Source organism: Tinamus guttatus, unplaced genomic scaffold (assembly GCF_059628265.1).
Source record: "Tinamus guttatus ecotype Peru unplaced genomic scaffold, ASM5962826v1 Tinamus_guttatus_pri_ptg000322l, whole genome shotgun sequence".
Lineage (NCBI taxonomy): Eukaryota > Metazoa > Chordata > Aves > Tinamiformes > Tinamidae > Tinamus > Tinamus guttatus.
The window spans coordinates 829,303-846,877 of NW_028288856.1; the positions used below are offsets into that span (position 1 = coordinate 829,303).

At 55.6% G+C, this 17,575-nt stretch overlaps 1 protein-coding gene across 1 annotated transcript; it reads right to left on the minus strand.

The window, feature by feature from the left end:
- Window positions 1–13,388: 13,388 nt before the first annotated feature.
- LOC148593941 (olfactory receptor 14C36-like) lies at window positions 13,389–14,324 on the minus strand. The gene has a single exon (XM_088529030.1). The coding sequence runs from the start codon at window positions 14,322–14,324 to the stop codon at window positions 13,389–13,391; it is 936 nt and encodes a 311-aa protein (XP_088385156.1).
- Window positions 14,325–17,575: the final 3,251 nt, after the last annotated feature.

The window sequence follows — 17,575 nt, forward strand, 5'->3', positions numbered from 1 at the left end:
CCAGCCCCTTCCCAGCAGCTGCGCTCTGCCTCGCAGAGGCACTGCAGCATGCCAGCAAGCAAGCTTGGCCAACAGCAAATTGCTCCTCTGGGCTCCAGCACTTTGGTGCAGGCATTGTGCTGCTTGCTTTTGGAGGGCTTTCCTCTGTGCGAGGGGGATCTCCTACTCCATCTGCTCTTGGATTTCTTGTCCTTACCCAAGGGCTAAGAATTCACCTCTGTTAGCAAGTGAGCATTGTAGCGCAGTGCTGGGGGCAGAGCTGCAGCAGCTGCAGGTCCCTGCTGCTGCTCAGGGCACATTTGTGCCTGCTCTGCCCTCTGCAGCCCTAGGAAGCCGTGGCAGGGGCAGCAGTGCAGGAGTTGCACCAAGGCTGCTCTCAGCCACAGCACATGGTGCCTGCAAGGTGCGCAGCAGGACAAGAGAAGGAGCCCAGCAGCACCAGGGGCTCCCAGGACACCACCAACTCACAAGGGCTCTGCTGAGGACATGCACACCTGGCCCCAGGGCACAACTGCCCTTCGCGCTCCTTGCACTACCAAGGAACATGTCTGCACCATGGAAAACAAAACTTTCTTGACTCTGTCGGGCTGTAAGGGCAGCAGGGGAGCAGGGAAGAAAGTTCAAGGCATTCAAGGCTGCTTGCAGGGGTGGAAGCAGAGCCCCAAGTGCAGCCCGGCCTCTGGGCAGGCAGCCGCCAGCAGCACCATGGGGCTGCGTGAGGAGCCCTCCTTGGCCCCCAGCAAGCCCAAGGCCACGCACTGCTCTCTGTCGCCAGGCTCAGCAGTGCCAGGGGGAGTCCAGCACACGCAGACCCTTCCTCACGGCAGCCCCCCTGGCCCCTGCCGCTGCCCTCCTCCTCCCACGGAGCAGTGGAACATCCCAGAGGGGCAGTTATCGCCACGGGCACACGGATGCTTCTCAGGGCTGCGCCTCACAGTGGCCCCAGTGCTGGCCACGCAGCAGCAAGGCCAGGTGAGCAGCAGGGCCACGCAGCACCAGGGGCCACCCGTGGTGCCCATGAGATGCAGGGGAGCTGCGGGGCTGCAGGGCAGCCTGCGCGATGCCTCCCAGGGGAGGCCACAAAGCCACCGCGCGACACTTGGTGCTCATTGCTGCAAATGTAAACAATTCCATTCCGTTGCAGACAAGGGAGAGTGAAAAAAATGGACAACTGTGAAGTTGAGGACATGGAGTGGGAGAGCTCAGGGCAGGTACTGTGCGTGCAGGCAAAGGCTGCGCGGGGACGGCTGGCGTTTGGCTCTGCGAGAGCAGCCGCAGGGCTCTTGGCAGAGGTTCCAGGGAGCTCTGGCAGGCCTGGGTGCTGGGGCAGAGCTGCGCCAGGGCCAGGAGCAGCCAAGGCCTCGGGGGCTGCTGCCTGAGCCTGGCGCCCTGGCTCTGTGCACCGCCTGCCCTGCGCATGCAGGGGACACGAGGCCCCGCGCACAGAGCCAGCGCTGCCACCATGACCGTCCCCACAAGCTCTCCTGCTCTCTTCCAGACTCCCGGCACCTGGAGCCTGGATGGCTGCAGCGTCGAGGAGCCCATGGAATGGGAGAGTTCGACCTGCAGCCTCCAGGTAGTGCCCCCGCTGCACGGGGAGACCTGGGGCAGGTCCTTGCCCATTCCTGCTTTCCCACGTCCCGCTGCAGGAAGAGGGATCCTGGGGCCAGCCTTACCTTGCTCTGGCACCTGTCCTGCAAACACTTCCTTCTCTCTCGCAGGCTCCGCACACAGATCAGGGCCCTGCATTGAATGAACCAGAGCCCATGGAGTGGCTAAGTTCTGGCAGCAGCCAGGTACAGCCCCCGTAGCCACTGGATGAGCTTGTGCTTCCTCCTCTCCACACAGTGCCCCCACCAAAGTCTCCTGTTCTCTTCCAGGCTGGGGACACCAATGGCCTGGTTGGCTGCAGCCAGGAGGAGCCCATGGACTGGGAGAGCTCCGGCTGCAGCCTCCAGGTATGGCCCCTGCTGCCGGCTGCACGGGCAGAGCTGGGGCTGTGCCCGGCCCCTTGGCGCTGCTCCGCGCTGCCTTTGGGGAGCAGCCGCGCGGGAGCCTGGCCCAGGTGTGCGGGCGCTCTGGCGGGCCGCGGCGCCGGGGCAGAGCTGCACAGGGCGCAGGAGCGCCCAAGGCCTGGGCACCTGCTGCCTCAGCCCCTCTGCCGGCCTCTGGGCTGCGCTGGCCACGCCAAGCCTCTGCCAGGGCACCAATGACGGCAGCGCTGCTGCCAAAGAGCCCGCGCAGCCGCCAAAGAGCCTCTGCTCCACGGGAGCCCCCGAGCCGCTCCTCGGCCCTGCTCACGCCTCCTTTTCCCTTGCAGGCCAAGCTCCCCTTCACTCTGGCTGCTGCCGGGAAGTGCTGGGCCCACGGATGCCAGCAATGACTTCTTATGTGGATTTTTCTCTATACACTTTTTTATTAGCATTTATTGTTGTTAAGATTGTTGTTGGTTTTATTGTTGTTATTGTTGATTATTGTTGTAATTTTTCTTGTTAGTGTTTATTATATTGTTATTTTTGTTGTTGTTTAAATATATATTCCTGTATCATTGCTTAAGTGTTGCATGTTGTTTCCAAGCGATCTCCGGCACAAAAATCATCCCCACTCAAGATGTATGTTTGTGGCACTCAGATTTCAGACCCTAGGGGCAAGTGAGGGCCAGGAAATGGTCCCTCTAGGACTTCCCATCACATGCGGCCATGAGTCCTTTGCCATCACAGTCCTTTTGCCATCTATTTTCTTTTTCTTTTTCCTTATTCTACTTTTTCTTTCTTCCTTTTCCTTTTCTTTTTTAAGTATTTTTCTCTTTCTCTGCTTCCTCTTCTTCACCTTTTTCTTCATTTTTTTACCTTTTTCTTTCTTTTTTCTTTTCCTTTCTCTATTTGCCTTTTTCCTTTTCTTTTTTATTCTTTCTTTTTTCTTTCTCTCTCTTTCTCACTCTCTCACTCTCATTCTTTCTCCTTTTTTCTCTCTCCTCCTTTCTTTCTTTCTTTCTTTCTTTCTTTCTTTCTTTCTTTCTTTCTTTCTTTCTTTCTTTCTTTCTTTCTTTCTTTCTTTCTTTCTTTCTTTCTTTCTTTCTTTCTTTCTTTCTTTCTTTCTTTCTTTCTCTTTCTCTCACTTTCTTTCCTTCTTTCCTTTTTTCTTTCTTTCTGCTTTCATTCTTTCCATTTTTCTTTCCTTCTTTCTTTCCTTCTTTCTTTGTCCTCTCTTTCTCCTTCTGACTCCTATACCATATCTGCTTGTTACCTACAGTGTCATTCTGCACAACCGTGTCCTGTTCAGCATGGCTTCAGAACAAAAGCTTCACTATCTGTGAGGAGGGCAGCCTCACAACACCTGCTTGCTCTGCTTCATTCCCTCCCAACAATTATACCAGCCTCCTCATACCTTGCTACTAGCAGCGTCACCCTGCTCATTCACCTCCCACAAAATACAGGCCTCACAGCTAAAACCACTAACCATTGCATGCTTGGTGAAGACCCAAACATCGCGCCTGTTTCCTATCATCCCTTCCCAGCACAGGCACACGGCTACTTGCACATTTCCCCTAGCAGCATTACCCTACTAAAAAGCTGCCCCCAACATCCACACATTGCACACAAAATCTCTGTCAATGACATACTTGTCCCCTCAGGCCTAGGGTAAATCACTTGCCCTACTCAACTTCCTCCCTCCAACAATATGTATGGAATGGGGGTGTAAAAGGCCCAAACAGATGCTGATGCCACCAAAACATGTGTTGGAAATTGCATGTACTTTTCAAGGACTGCTCAAATAGGCAACTGGGAAGCGATGCAGAGGCACCCACTGACAGTGCACAACTCAACTCACTCGCAGTTCAAGGAGCGGAGAATATTATGCAAATTGCCTGAAGATTCTGGAAGAATCACCTTATGAGGATGACCATACTACAGCCATGTCTTCTTCCTCCTAATGCTATAAATGACAGGGCCTAGCACTGATCATTTGAGCAGGAATCGGGAATGACACCTGAACAACTCCTGAGGATGGACCGTGAGAAATCCTCACCTCCCCTTAACCTGGCACCCTGTGCTAAGGAAACTCCTTGCAAGGATGGGACACCCCTGCAAACGCAGGAAGAAATGTCCTAGCATTTACCAGGTACAAGCAGTGCTTCCCTCTCGTCTGATGTTAGCAATTCTGTGTACAAGATGTGGGAAGACCTCAGGGCATCATGAAAATGTGTCAGAATAAATACTTATACAAAGGACAATTAAAAATCAACCTGATAGTAATCCCTAAGTGTAGAACCTTCTTTCACCTGACCTTCGCACGTGTCCCACGGGATGCCCAAAGGGGAAGAAGCCCCAGCCCCAGCGCGGGGCAGCTCTCAGCTCTCCGGGTGCCGCACACAACGTGTCCCCGCAGTGCCCAAGCCACTGGCAAAGGGAAGCTGTCGCACCCCAGGGACACAGGGCCTGGACATGCAGGGTTGAACTCTCCGAGCCCCTAGGGGACACAGGGCCCTGCAGGGCTGGGACACACTCAGGGACCGCATCATGAGGGGCAGTGTCCCTGGAGGCAGCTGGTGCAGAAATGGGCTGCTGCCAGGAAGGGCCCCATGCTGGGGAGCACGATGGAGGCTGCTCTGTCCCTTGGCACTTTGGGGCCCAGAGACCAGACATCTCCCCACGGCAGATCCTGGTGCTCTTGTGACTTTCCTGATCATCACTGCAGGCATCATCTGCTTCTCCAGCACAGCAGAAGACCTTATGCCTAGTCAGCAAAGCAGAAGACACAGAGGTTCAACCACATCCTTTTTCAGGCATGGGCTGGGGACGCTCTTCTCCAGAGCTCATCAGGGAAGGAGAGGGCACTCACAGCGCTTCCCCTCTCCTCTGTGTTACTGAGCACGGCGCGTGTCTGCAGGGCATCTGTGGAGCGAGATCCCCTGAACACTGCACACGAACATGTGCTTGATTGTAGAACAGAACAATATTCCCGGCCTCTGCTAAGTGCCAGAGTGTCCTCTCTCACCATCCCCTCCCATCACTGCACTGCTGCCTTATCGCTGAGCCGATGCTGTTCAAAGTCCTGGCTTCCAGGAGACACAGAGTTTGCTCAGGTTAAGTGCTTGGTAGGATTCGGTTGTTTCCCTTCCCCCTGATGTGGTTAGAGAAGTAGTGAGGACGCCTGTGGAACATCTCCCAAGCAGTCAGTGACCAGCAGAGCACATGGTGGCAAGTGTGGCATGTGCACCCACCCACTGAGGCAGGTTCCATCTGTAACACGCAGGCATGTTCTGTTCTGTCAGGAATATCCAGCTGCTTCCTGGGCAGTAGCTACTCAAGGGCTGCACAGCGGACATAAGGAGACAGTTTGGGCAGATTTAAGAGCTCCTCAGGAGACAGTGTGGGGCATCCTGCCTTGGCCTCCTAAAGGAAAGAGTCAAAACACTTCAGGCTTTCTTGGTCAGTGCAAGGGAAAAAAAAAAACTGTAGAACTTGTCATGTTACAGAGAACCCCTAGAAATTAATGTTTGCATTTTCAAGGACTATAAGGATTTTTCTAAGGGGTAGAGCATACATTATAGCCAGACATGGCCAAGAAAAATAAGTAAATAAATAAATAACAGAACAAAACACTTACAAACGCCAAGGTCATAAGACGGATTGCAATAACCATCTCACACTGGACAAATATCAATGCAGGAGCTCAGGTGTCAGTTTGGGTCTGAAACACTGAAGCTCCATGTTGCCTGCATGAGGGATATGTTCTAGCTTTACACATTCCAGGATGGCTCAGATTGGAAAGGACTTTCAGAGACTTTCATCATCCTCCCACTCCAGCAGGGTCAGCCAGCCAGGTGGTGTCCAGGAGGTGGGAGAGCAGGTCCCAGAGCAGCTCTGTGCCCAGGCAGGAGCTTGCAGAGCCAAGGGCAGCCTGGCGTGTGGCCCTGGAGAAGTGTGCAGCGGGGCCCTGCGTGCAGCAGGCAGCAAGGCGGCCAGGGGACGGGCTCCTTCCAGCAGGGCCAGCGATGCTCATGCAGGCCCGGGAGACTCTCTGCGGGGAGTGAAAACTTCTCGAGAGCTCTGTCTTTGCAGAGCTGTAAATGCCAGGAGTTCTCTGTTCGGGAAATGGGACAAGGATCCTTCTAGACATGACTGCAAGATGGGAGCTGTGGAGCTGGGGATTCTCCTTGGCTAAAGAGTCTCCCAAAGAGAATAAGTTTTCCTTTGGGTACAATTCCCAATGGATTAGAGTTGAAGTAAGCGCTGAGCCAGGAATGACCCTAAAGCTCAGAGCCTGCGGAGCGGTGCCCTATGGGCCGACAAAGCTCCAAAGTGTCCTGGTATCTTTCCTCATCCACTGTACACTGATCTTGCCTCGTACAATGTATCTTACAGTTTCACTGGCCATCTGATGACTTTGAAATTGCGAATCGATCCTGTCAGGTACTGGGGAATGAGTACAACTGTCTGCAGGACCCCCATTTGTGGGAATACTCCAACCACAAAGACAACCTGCACAGACTGAGGAGAGGAGGCTACATGAGCAAGGATGGCCAAGTGGGTTGTCCATGCAGGTGAGCAGAGGAGTTTCCATGGGACGGGGAGGCTGGGAGAGCGCTGGCTGCAGCTGCCCCGTGCACGTGCAGGGCGCAGGGCTGCTGTGCTGCTGTCCCTGCAGGGGCAGGAGGAGCCCAGCGCTCACTGCAGGCATTGCGAGCTGCTCTTGCGAGGCTGTGCGGCGCTGCCGCAGCAGCGGGTGCGTGGCCAGGCGGCGCAGCGAGGAGCACGGCTCCGCGCTGGCTGCTGGGAGCCAAGGCCCCCGGCGCTGGGCAGGGCCGCGCGCGCAGGGGAGCAGCTCCCGCGGGGCCAGCGCTCCTCCTGGCAAGGCAGCCTGCGCGGGAGCGCCACGAGCGCCGCCTCCTTGCTGCCCTCATCTCGCCATGCGGCGTCTGCAACCTGCGTGACTGCAGCCAGCACAGGCAGCACCTGGCCACGCTCAGGAGAGAGCGCGACAAGACACATGGGCCACAACAAGGAGCTAAAGCTCAGGGTTCACAGGGACGCTTGGTGCTGCAGAGGGCTGGGGTTTCCCTTGTTTTCTCCCAGCAAGGCAGGAGCTGGAGGAGTGGGAAAGGCTGCACTGGCAGGACAGCCCTTGTGGCCTGGAAACGAGTGTATGGGTCCAGGGTGAGGAATTTGGGAATGGGGGGAAAGTCATCCCCAAGCACCCTCTGGGAAAGCTGAGGGAAGATTTTCTCTTCTGCTATTCCAAATCCCCATTCTGGGAAGTGGTCTCTCGGAAAGCATGACAACGCAGGGAGCTCCAGGAACAAGGACTTTTTGTTCCTCCTCTCCAAATGAGCATTGCAGAATTCAGACCTGGAGAAGGCGCCAACAAGACCACCAAAACAGGCAGAGGTGTCGTGCGAGTAGAGCAGGCAAAAGGTGAGGCAGCCAAGAGCTGTGTAAAAGGAATTGCTCCAATCACTTCACCTCCTCCAACTCCTCTGCATGGCACCTCCACAGCCCCTTTCCCAGAGAGAGACGTAACAGAAACCCCATGTGTAAAACTGCTGATGGACAAGTCAGAGCAACGCCAGTGCGGAGTGAGGGTAGTAGCTGCACAAAGGATAAACACGTTGCTCGCAAGGCTCCTTGTGCCCAGACTGGGAGGCAGACGAGCTGCAGCTTCTCTGCAAGCAGCCTGCGTGGGGCAAGGGCTTCCCAGCACCTTTCCTGCCGCCGGGGGCACTGCGCACGCCTGGGCTCTGCAGGCGTCATGCGCGCAGGCAAGGGGGCTCCCAGCACTGGCCCTCACAGCCACGGGGCTGAGCTCGCTGCCCAGCCCTCTGCTCGTGCCTCCCTGCAGGGAACACTGCTCTGCTTCACACTTCCCCTCCAGCATTCCCAGGGCAGTAGCCAAATGCCAGCCGGCCAATTCCCCGCGCCACCAGCCCTGCGGCTGCTTGGGAGCCACCCAGAGCCTTCCGCGCACCTCTGGCGCCAGCCCCTTCCCAGCAGCTGCGCTCTGCCTCGCAGGGGCACTGCGGCATGCCAGCAAGCAAGCTTGGCCAGCAGCAAGATGCTCCTCTGGGCTCCAGCAATTTGGTGGCAGGGGTTGCGCTGCTTCCTTTTGGGGGGTTTTCCTCTGCATGAGGGAAACACCCAATGGGACTGGGGCGATCTGCTGCTCCATCTGCCCTTGGCTTTCCTGTCCTTACCCAAGGGCTGGGAATGCACCTCCATTAGCAAGTGAGCATTGTAGCCCAGTGCTGGGCAGAGCTGCATCACCTGCAGGTCCCTGCTGCTGCTGAGGGCACATTTGTGCCTGCTCTGCCCTCTGCAGCCCTAGGAAGCCATGGCAGGGGCAGCAGTGCAGGAGCCGCACCAAGGCTGCTCTCAGCCACAGCACATGGCACCTGCAAGGTGCGCGGCAGGACAAGAGAAGGAGCCCAGCACCGCACCAGGGGCTCCCAGGCCTCCACCAACTCACAAGGGCTCTGCTGAGGGCACAACTGCCCTTTGCCCTCATTGCACTACCAAGGAACATGTCTTGACCATGAAAAACAAAACTTCCTTGAGTCCGTCGGGCTGTCAGTGCAGGAGGGGAGCAGGGAAGAAAGAGCAAGGCGTTCAAGGCTGCTTGCAGGGGTGGAAGCAGAGCCCCAAGTGGAGCCCGGCCTCTGGGCAGGCAGCCGCCAGCAGCGCCATGGGGCTGCGTGAGGAGCCCTCCTTGGCACCCAGCAAGCCCAAGGCCACGCACTGCTCTCTGCCGCCAGGCTCAGCAGTGCCAGGGGCAGTCCAGCACACGCAGACCCTTCCTCACGGCAGCCCCCCTGGCCCCTGCCGCTGCCCTCCTCCCCCCACGGAGCAGTGGAACATCCCAGAGGGGCAGTTATCGCCACGGGAACACGGATGCTTCCCAGGGCTGCGCCTCACAGTGGCCCCAGTGCTGGCCACGTAGCAGCAAGGCCAGGTGAGCAGCAGGGCCGTGCAGCATCAGGGGCCACCCGTGGTGCCCATGAGATGCAGGGGAGCTGCGGGGCTGCAGGGCAGCCTGCGCGATGCCTCCCAGGGGAGGCCACAAAGCCACTGCGCGACACTTGGTGCTCATGGCTGCAAATGTAAACAATTCCATTCCATTGCAGACTCAGGACAGTGAAAAATATGGATAACTCTGAAGTAGAGGATATGGACTGGGAGAGCTCGGGGTGCAGCAGACAGGTACTGTGCGCGCAGGCAGAGGCTGCGCGGGGATGGCTGGCGCTTGGCTCTGCGAGAGCAGCCGCAGGGCTGGTGGCAGAGGTGGCAGGGAGCTCTGGCAGGCCTGGGTGCTGGGGCAGAGCTGCGCCAGGGCCAGGAGCAGCCAAGGCCTCGGGGGCTGCTGCCTGAGCCTGGCGCCCTGGCTCTGTGCACCGCCTGCCCCGCGCACGCAGGGAACACGAGGCCCCGCGCACAGAGCCAGTGATGCCACCATGACTGTCCCCACAAGCTCTCCTGCTGTTTTCCAGACTCTCAGCATTCAAGGCCTTTTTAGCTTGGACAAGGAGGAGCCTATGGAATGGGAGAGCTCCTTTTGCAGCCTGCAGGTATTGTCCCTGCTGCGGGTTGCATGTGTAGACCTGGGACTGGATCTGGCCCCTTCCCTATTTCCCGCTTCCCACGGCTGGAGTAGCGACCCTGGGACTAGAACTTCCTGCCTGTGGCACCTACCCTGGTAACACCTATTTCAATCTTGCAGATTCGGCGCATTCATGGGACTGCTGGAAATGATCCTGAGCCTATGGAGTGGCTCAGTTATGGCAGTAGCCAGGTACAGCCCTTGCAGCCCCTGGACACACTTGTCCTTCCTCTTCCCCCACGCACCGTCCCCACCAAGGTCTCCCGCTCTCTTCCAGATTGTGGGGAGCAGCGGCCTGGTCAGTTGCAGCCAGGAGGAGCCCATGGATTGGGAGAGCTCCGGCTGCAGCCCCCAGGTATGGCCCCTGCTGCCGGCTGCACGGGCAGAGCTGGGGCTGTGCCCGGCCCCTTGGCGCTGCTCCGCGCTGCCTTTGGGGAGCAGCCGCGCGGGAGCCTGGCCCAGGTGTGCGGGCGCTCTGGCGGGCCGCGGCGCCGGGGCAGAGCTGCACAGGGCGCAGGAGCGCCCAAGGCCTGGGCACCTGCTGCCTCAGCCCCTCTGCCGGCCTCTGGGCTGCGCTGGCCACGCCGAGCCTCTGCCAGGGCACCAATGACGGCAGCGCTGCTGCCAAAGAGCCCGCGCAGCCGCCAAAGAGCCTCTGCTCCACGGGAGCCCCCGAGCCGCTGCTCGGCCCTGCTCACGCCTCCTTTTCCCTTGCAGGACAAGCTCCCCTTCACTCTGGCTGCTGCCAGGAAGTGCTGGGCCCGAGGACTCCAGCCATAACATCTTATGTGGACTTTTCTTTGGAGACTTTTATAGTAATATTTGTTCTTGTTGATATTGTTGATATTATTGTTGTTAGTGTTATTGATATTGTTTTTATTGTTGTTGTTGTTAGTGTTTATTATATCTTTTTAATTGTTATTGTTTAAATATATGTTCCTGTATCATTGCTTAAGTTTTGTGTCGTGTTTCCGAGTGAGCTCAAGCACAAAAATCATCCTCATTACAGATATGTGTGTGTGTAGCCCGAAGATTCCAGACCCTAGGGGCAAGGGAGTGCCAGCAAATTGTCCCTCTAGGACTTCCCTTCATACGTGGCCCTGGGAATGCCACAGTCCCTTTCCTATCTTTTTGCTTTTTCTTATTCTTTTTTTTTTCTTCTTTTTCTCTTTTTTTTTTTCTTCTTCACCATTTTTATTCCTTTTTGGTCTTTTTCTTCTCCCTCTTCTTCGCTTACTTTTTCTATTTCTTTTTCTTTTTCTTTTTCTTTTTCCTTTTCTTTTCCTATGTGTTTCTGTTTCTTTTTTAATCTCTTTTTTTCTCTTCTCCTTTTGAATTCTTTTTATCTTTTTTTCCTTTTCTTTTATTCCTTTTCCTCTCACAGTTAATTTTTTATATTTTTTCCTTTTTCCTTTATTTTCCTTTCCTTTTCCTTTTATTTATTCTCATACCTTGTTTTCCCCTCTTTATTTTTCATTTATTTCATTCAAAATGTATCTGTGGGAGAAAACCGTGGCAGAGAAAAAGCAGGTAGGACATCACGGAGCCAAAGAGCATTCCCACAGGCAGCAGGGAGCGCAGCTCTGCTCCACACTCAGATGCTCCCCTTCTAAACGCCTGCACTCAAGCAGTGCCAGGAGAGGACAAGCTCATCCTCAGGAGAGCAGGCATTGCTCTCTGGAAAGGAAGGGAGCCTCCAAGGCCAGGCCTGCAAAGGAACAATGGTTCTTATCCAGCAATGTGTAGCCATTCCAATGCCAGGCTGTGGGATTTCTTGCTCCCTTCCGCAGTTGGGAGTGAGTGTATGGTGTTGAGCAAAACGCGACAAGTGAGGAGGAAGACAAGGAGGTTGTTGGCAGATGAGCTGGAAGGCAGCACTGCCAGGCCCAGCGGGAGTCACGCGGCACACGGGGAGCAGCTGAGTGCACCCAACAGCCTGGCTCATTGTGGCCAATGACCACCTGCAGGGACCAGCCCTCACGCACACGCTCGCCCCAGTTCTGCTTCACTGCTTTAGCCCTCTCTTCAGCTTCTCCCAAAGAAGATGCCCTGGATCTGCCGCATCTCTGCATGGCTCTTGCTTCAAGAAACAGACCAAAAGCGCAGCCTCAGATCCTGAAGGAACCACAAGTGTCCCACGGTCCTGCTGTGCAGGCACCGCATGGGGCAGGGTGCACTCCAGGATGGGGAAAGGCCTCCCCAGCATGGACCCAGAAACAACCCTTGGTGTCCCAGCCCACCACAGCCCTCCTGCTTGGGCAGCCACCCTCAGCAACCTGCCCCTGCTGAGTCCTGCAAATGTCCAATGTTGGACGAGTGCTGGAAATGGCCAAAGTGAGAGACCAATCCATGACAAATGCCCTGCAGCCCCTTCACAGTCAGCCCATGCAACCAAGGACACCCAGCTCAGCAAACGTCCCTTTCCTCTCCGGACCCTCTCCAGCCCAGCCCAGCCCCTCTCCAGCTCTCCCCGCCTGCCCTGCCCTCTCCCAGCCCACCCAGCAGAGCAGACCAGGCTGGGGGTGGCCCCACAGCAGTGCCCCCCGCAGGACACTCACCCCACAGCCCCAGCCACACTGTGGGCACAGCAGCTCCAGGGGACAGGGCTGTGTGTGTCAGGTGCCCCATCAGGCTCCAAGCTAGAACTGGCCCCAGTGGCATACAGACACAGAGGACAGTGACACTCTGTGCTCTTGTTCCTGTATCCCAGAGCTTCCCTACCCCAGGCTGCCTGCAGCCCCCATGCCAGCCCCTCTCTCCAGCACAGCACAAGGCTCCCTGCCCTGGGGCTCTGCTGGCACCTCCTGCTGCCAGGGACACAGCAGCCAGCCCCTAGCTGACATGCACAGAAACATATTTCTTTTCCCCATTTATTCCTCCTTCTAAGAGCACAATTGCTCCTTTTCCCCTTCCCCAGGGATATCCTTGCTCCCTGGAAAACCCTTCCCCAGCTTAATTCCTTAGTTATGGTCTCCCTGGAAGCTCCTGGAGCCTCCCCGGTGCTCCCTGCAGGACCCCGAGATGCTGGTGCTGCTCTGCAGAGTGAGTGGGCTGTGGTGCTCTGGGGTCACAGGGTGACTCTGCAGTTGTTGTGCTCATGGTTGGACACAGACCCAGATGGACAGGCATCATTGTACCTGAGAACACCATTTCAAGGGGCTTCTATCTGTGAATGATGCTCTGAGCAATCACAGGCCATATAAAATGGCTCAGGCTGTGTTCATGTGTCCCTAGATCCAGACCATGACTTCAGGTATAAGCTACCATGGCGGCTCTTGAAGCTCCTTTCCCTGTGCCTGCAAGGTCACCAATGTGGTCATAGGCCACCATACAGGGGACAGTCCCAGGCAGATACTACTTGGCCATTCATCACTATCAGGAGCACCTAGCACCCACAAGTGAGAACTGAATCCAGTCCTTATTCCCTAACATATCCCCCCCGGAGCTCATTGCCTTGGGCCCATGAAGAGCCACAGAAAAGCAACAAGCATCTCTCAGGCTGAAAATTCAGCAAATTCTCAGCAGATTCTTGGCACCAGCTTTTGAAGAAGAGCCCAATTCACAAGATGCACTGAAAACATACCCTTTAATTAGGGGAATGACAGCTCTGACACAATGATAGACACATTTAAAGAAGACTTCTGGGTCAGAAAGACATGGTTACCACCTCTGGAGAAGTGGGATGAATTCAGAAACTTGTGCACAAACCTCATTATTAAAGCAAGAATGCCAAAATCACAGGAGTTGTCTAAGAGAAATTAGATATCACTTGAGTGGAAGGATGGGATTTCAGTTTATTGCTGCTGAAATATTATCAATTGAATCATTTTTTTCAGTGCATCCCTGAGTTCCTTGTTCCTCATGCTGTAGATGAGAGGGTTCAGTGCTGGAGGCAGAACCGCGTACAGAACAGCTACAACCAGATCCAGAGCTGGGGTGGAAATGGAGGGAGGCTTCAGGTAGGCAAACATTGCTGTGCTGACAACCACACAGACCACGACCAGGTGCGGGAGGCACATGGAAAAGGCTTTGTGCCGGTCCTGCTCAGAGGGGATCCTCAGCACAGCTCTGAAGATCTGCACGTAGGACACCATGATGAAAGTGAAACACCCAAAAGCTAAACAAAAACTAACCCCAAGAAGACCAACTTCTCTGAGGTAGGAGTATGAGCAAGAGAGCTTGAGGATCTGGGGGATCTCACAGAAGAACTGCTCTACCACATTGCCTTGGCACAGTGGCAGGGAAAATGTGTTCCCAGTGTGCAGGAGAGCATTGAGGAAACCACTGGTCCAGGCAGCTGCTGCCATTCTGACACAAGCTCTGCTGCCCAGCAGGGTCCTGTAGTGCAGGGGTCTGCAGATGGCAACGTAGCGGTCATAGGCCATGACAGTGAGGAGATAAAACTCTGCTGAAATGAAAAAGGTAAAAGTTAAGAGCTGTGCAGCACATCCCCAGTAGGAAATGGCCCTGGTGTCCCAGAAGGAATTGGCCATGGATTTGGGGACAGTGGTGGAGACGCAGCCAAAGTCGAGGAGGGAGAGGTTGAGGAGGAAGAAGTACATGGGGGTATGGAGACGGTGGTCACAGACTACGGCTATGATGATGAGGCCGTTGGCGAGGAGGGCAGCCAGGTAGATGGCCAGGAAGAGCGAGAAGTGCAAGAGCTGCAGCTCCCGTGTGTCTGAGAATGGCAGGAGGAGGAACTCACTGAGGGACCTGCTGTTGGACATTTGTTCCTTTGCAGCATAGGGGAAATATCTGACGAAGAAAAAGCATGGACAAGTTAGAGAAAATTCCTATGAGCAATCCTTTGTCATAATAATGCCAAACACACACTCATTGCCTCCCCACCCCATTTTAGCATGAGCTCTCTGGCTTGAGCTCTCTGGCTTCAGCTCTTGGCCTTGATGCTGGGGGAGCAGTGCTGGCCTCTCCATCTGCCTTGGTCCCAATTGCCCTGTGCTCTCACCTTGGAGCTGTAGGACACTTGCACTTATGTTACCCCTCAATTAAATGGCACCATGAAGAGCAGAGGATTCCTTTACATCATGTCCACCAACACTCTTTTGGAGGGGGTGTCAAGCAGGTTTCCGCCCTCCCCTTGGAGCCAGCAACACCTTGGGCTCCTGCCAGATGCCCACATCCACCTCCCTGCAGCGATTCTGTGACCTCAGATTCCAGGAGGCTTCTCCCTGGGGCACCCAGACAGCACCTGCAGTAACGGGGGAACTGAGCTCTTCCGGAGGGCAGCTTGCAGCCCAGACAGGCACCCAGGGGGATGGCAGGACATCCTAAGGATGGGGTGTCCTGATGAGAGAGGTGGCTGATTCCAAGCTCCTCCAACTGCACTGCCCTGAGCCCCGCAGTTTAGAGGGCACTTGGGCACCTCACAGTCCAGGACCCCTCTGCATGGCAGGACCCACAGGGCCAGTTTCTGACCTGCATCAGAAATCCCCTGTCCACAGAGTGCAAGGGAAGGAGAAGGGCAGCGTGGGCAGGTGGGATCATGGAGTAACATCATGATAGCTGTGCCAAGGGAGGCAGGGCCTGGCAGAGACAGAGGGGCACTCAGATGTGTCTCCTCTCCTGGACATCTGGCTGCTCTGGGACAACTCCTGCCCTGGCCCCCATGGCCTGGAGCGCAGAGGGCTGTGCTGGTGGGAAGGGGCGCTACAGGAGGCACTTTCCTCTCACCCTCTCACCATGATTCCATCGCCTGGAGCCATCCCTGCAGGAGCTGCTTCTCTGTCCCCACATCTCTGCCCTGTCCATGTTCCAGACCCCATCGCACCCGCTGGGTGCTCAGCTCTGCCCTGTAGACACCTGCCAGGGGCAGGACCCTGCCCAGGGCACCTCCGTGTTTGCAGGTGCAAAAGAGCAGGTGAGACAAACCTTGCTGAGGCCGGGGAGGGGATGTTGGCTGTGTCTGCAGGCTGAGGGGTGGGCGAAGACAGCCGTGATCCCTCTGAGTGTGTGGCTGGGAGTCCCTGCTCTAAAGCACGACCAGCTCCAAACAGGAGAAGCTGGGAGAGCCACCCTGACAAACCCAATCAGCTGCTGAAGGCGCCAGGTTCAGAAGATCCCTCCAGGAACCGCAGCAGTGTAGCCCTGCAGCCAGAGACTCACCGCGTCAAGGGCTGGGGAGGTTTCTGCCTGCAGTGAGCTCAGCTGTCCTCCCATTCCCAACTGTCTTTCACTTATGAGCGACTCATCCCAGCCTGGTGCCTGCGGGCAGTGCCCTGAGTCTTGGTGCTCCTTTATGAGGAGCTGCTCCTGGGCAGAGCTGTCTCTCTGCAGCACCTGCCAGGTTGCCATGGGCTCCCGCAGTCCCAGGAGCCAGGCCCAGCTCAGGAGCAGGGACCCAGCTGCAGATGGGACATTTTCTGTCCCCTGTGCAGCCTCCAGGCATTTCTGGGGCTCCAGGGCTGACAGTTCCTGCAAGGCAGCAAGGTCATCCCTGGCAAAGGTCCACTGATGTAAAGAGAGAGAGTCCATGGAACAAATCCAGCAGGCAGCTGGCCTCATCACAGGATGGTTGTCTAGAAGAGCGGACATGTCCCGCTGTTGAAGCCTCTGCTTCCATCCCATAAGAACTCAGAACACTTGCACAGGGGCAAGAAGGGAGTTAACACCCTCATGCTTCAGGAGGTGATTTAGGGCAGTTCCGCAGTACAGCTAATGCCCATTGAGAAGCTCCAGGAGCGCAGGAGGATTCAGTTTGCTCTTGTGCACTCCACAAACTCAGAGGAGGATTCCCTTTGTCCAGCTTCTGGGGTGCACAAAATGGCTGCCTGTATGAGAACTGGTTTTCTGAGCTCCCACTGCAGCCACTGGGAGAAGTGAATCAGCTATGCACACACACTCGCCCCTTTGGACTTTTTCCAAGGGAGAGGCAGTCCACGTTGGACAGAGCTGGTCCAAGACAGGTGCAAATGTCCACTTGTTCTGACAGAGCAATGAGGAGATCCATGCCCATTGCAAAGAGCTTGCATGATTCTGTGCAGACACTTGATTTCATGCAAGGAAAACAGGTCTACTCGGCTGTGTCAGATGCCTGAGGTATCCAGCAAAACTGCCACATTCATAGCATATTTAGGAGGGAACCAACAGGAAAATTGGGCCCTTCAAATTTGTTGGCAACCACCTAGGACACCTGGGTTTCATACATGCTCCCCCAAAGTTGAGTGCCACCACTGCCTTCAGGAAAAGTCCCCCTTGGAGACAGATAACAGCTCCCCTCCTCTGGTTAGCCATGCTACTACTAATGCAGCCCCACAGGCATCTGGCATTATTCACATGACCATGCACCACTGTCTCATGTGGCATCCCTTGTAGCACCAAGGCCCTTCCCCTCAGCCCTGTCCTCAGTTCCTCAAGTTTCTATCTGTCCTGACAGACAAGGTTACATTCTTCCCCACACTATGGTACTGCCAGGAGCTTTACTTGGTAGTGAGAGGCAGTATGAATAGCCAAAACAACCCAAAAAATCCCCAGTTTAGAGAATTTCAGACTGGACATAAGGATGAAGAAATGACACCTGAAGGCTGGTGGTGTGGTGCAACAGGACACCCAGGAGGAGTCAAGGATCATTCCATGGCTTTGGGAAGGAACAGCCAGTGGGGATGCAGAGACAACAGTGAAGGGAAGGAGATCCCGTGTGAGAGCAAAGTGGGGAAGCAGGGTGGGTGTCTACAGGCTGCATGGACACAGCTGCAGGCATGAGACAGCACAGGACAGGCTCTGCTGGAGACAGACAAAGGCACTGCCAAGACTCAAAGACACCAGAGCAGGTCAGCATCTTCTTGGCTATGGCTGTTGTCTCTGCCACCAAGGCCTGTCAGGAGACACTGGGCCTCAGTGTCCCTCTTGCTGACACCCCAAAAGGTGTCATATCATTGTCCTGCACTGAGCACTGTACACCCCCACCCACACACTGTCACCAAGAGGACCTGGAAAACATGTGGGAGAAAGGATCTCCTTT

What these genes read in the sequence shown, in the direction of transcription:
- LOC148593941 (XM_088529030.1), bottom strand. Translation starts at nt 14,324, where the DNA reads ATGTCCAACAGCAGGTCCCTCAGTGAGTTCCTCCTCCTGCCATTCTCA.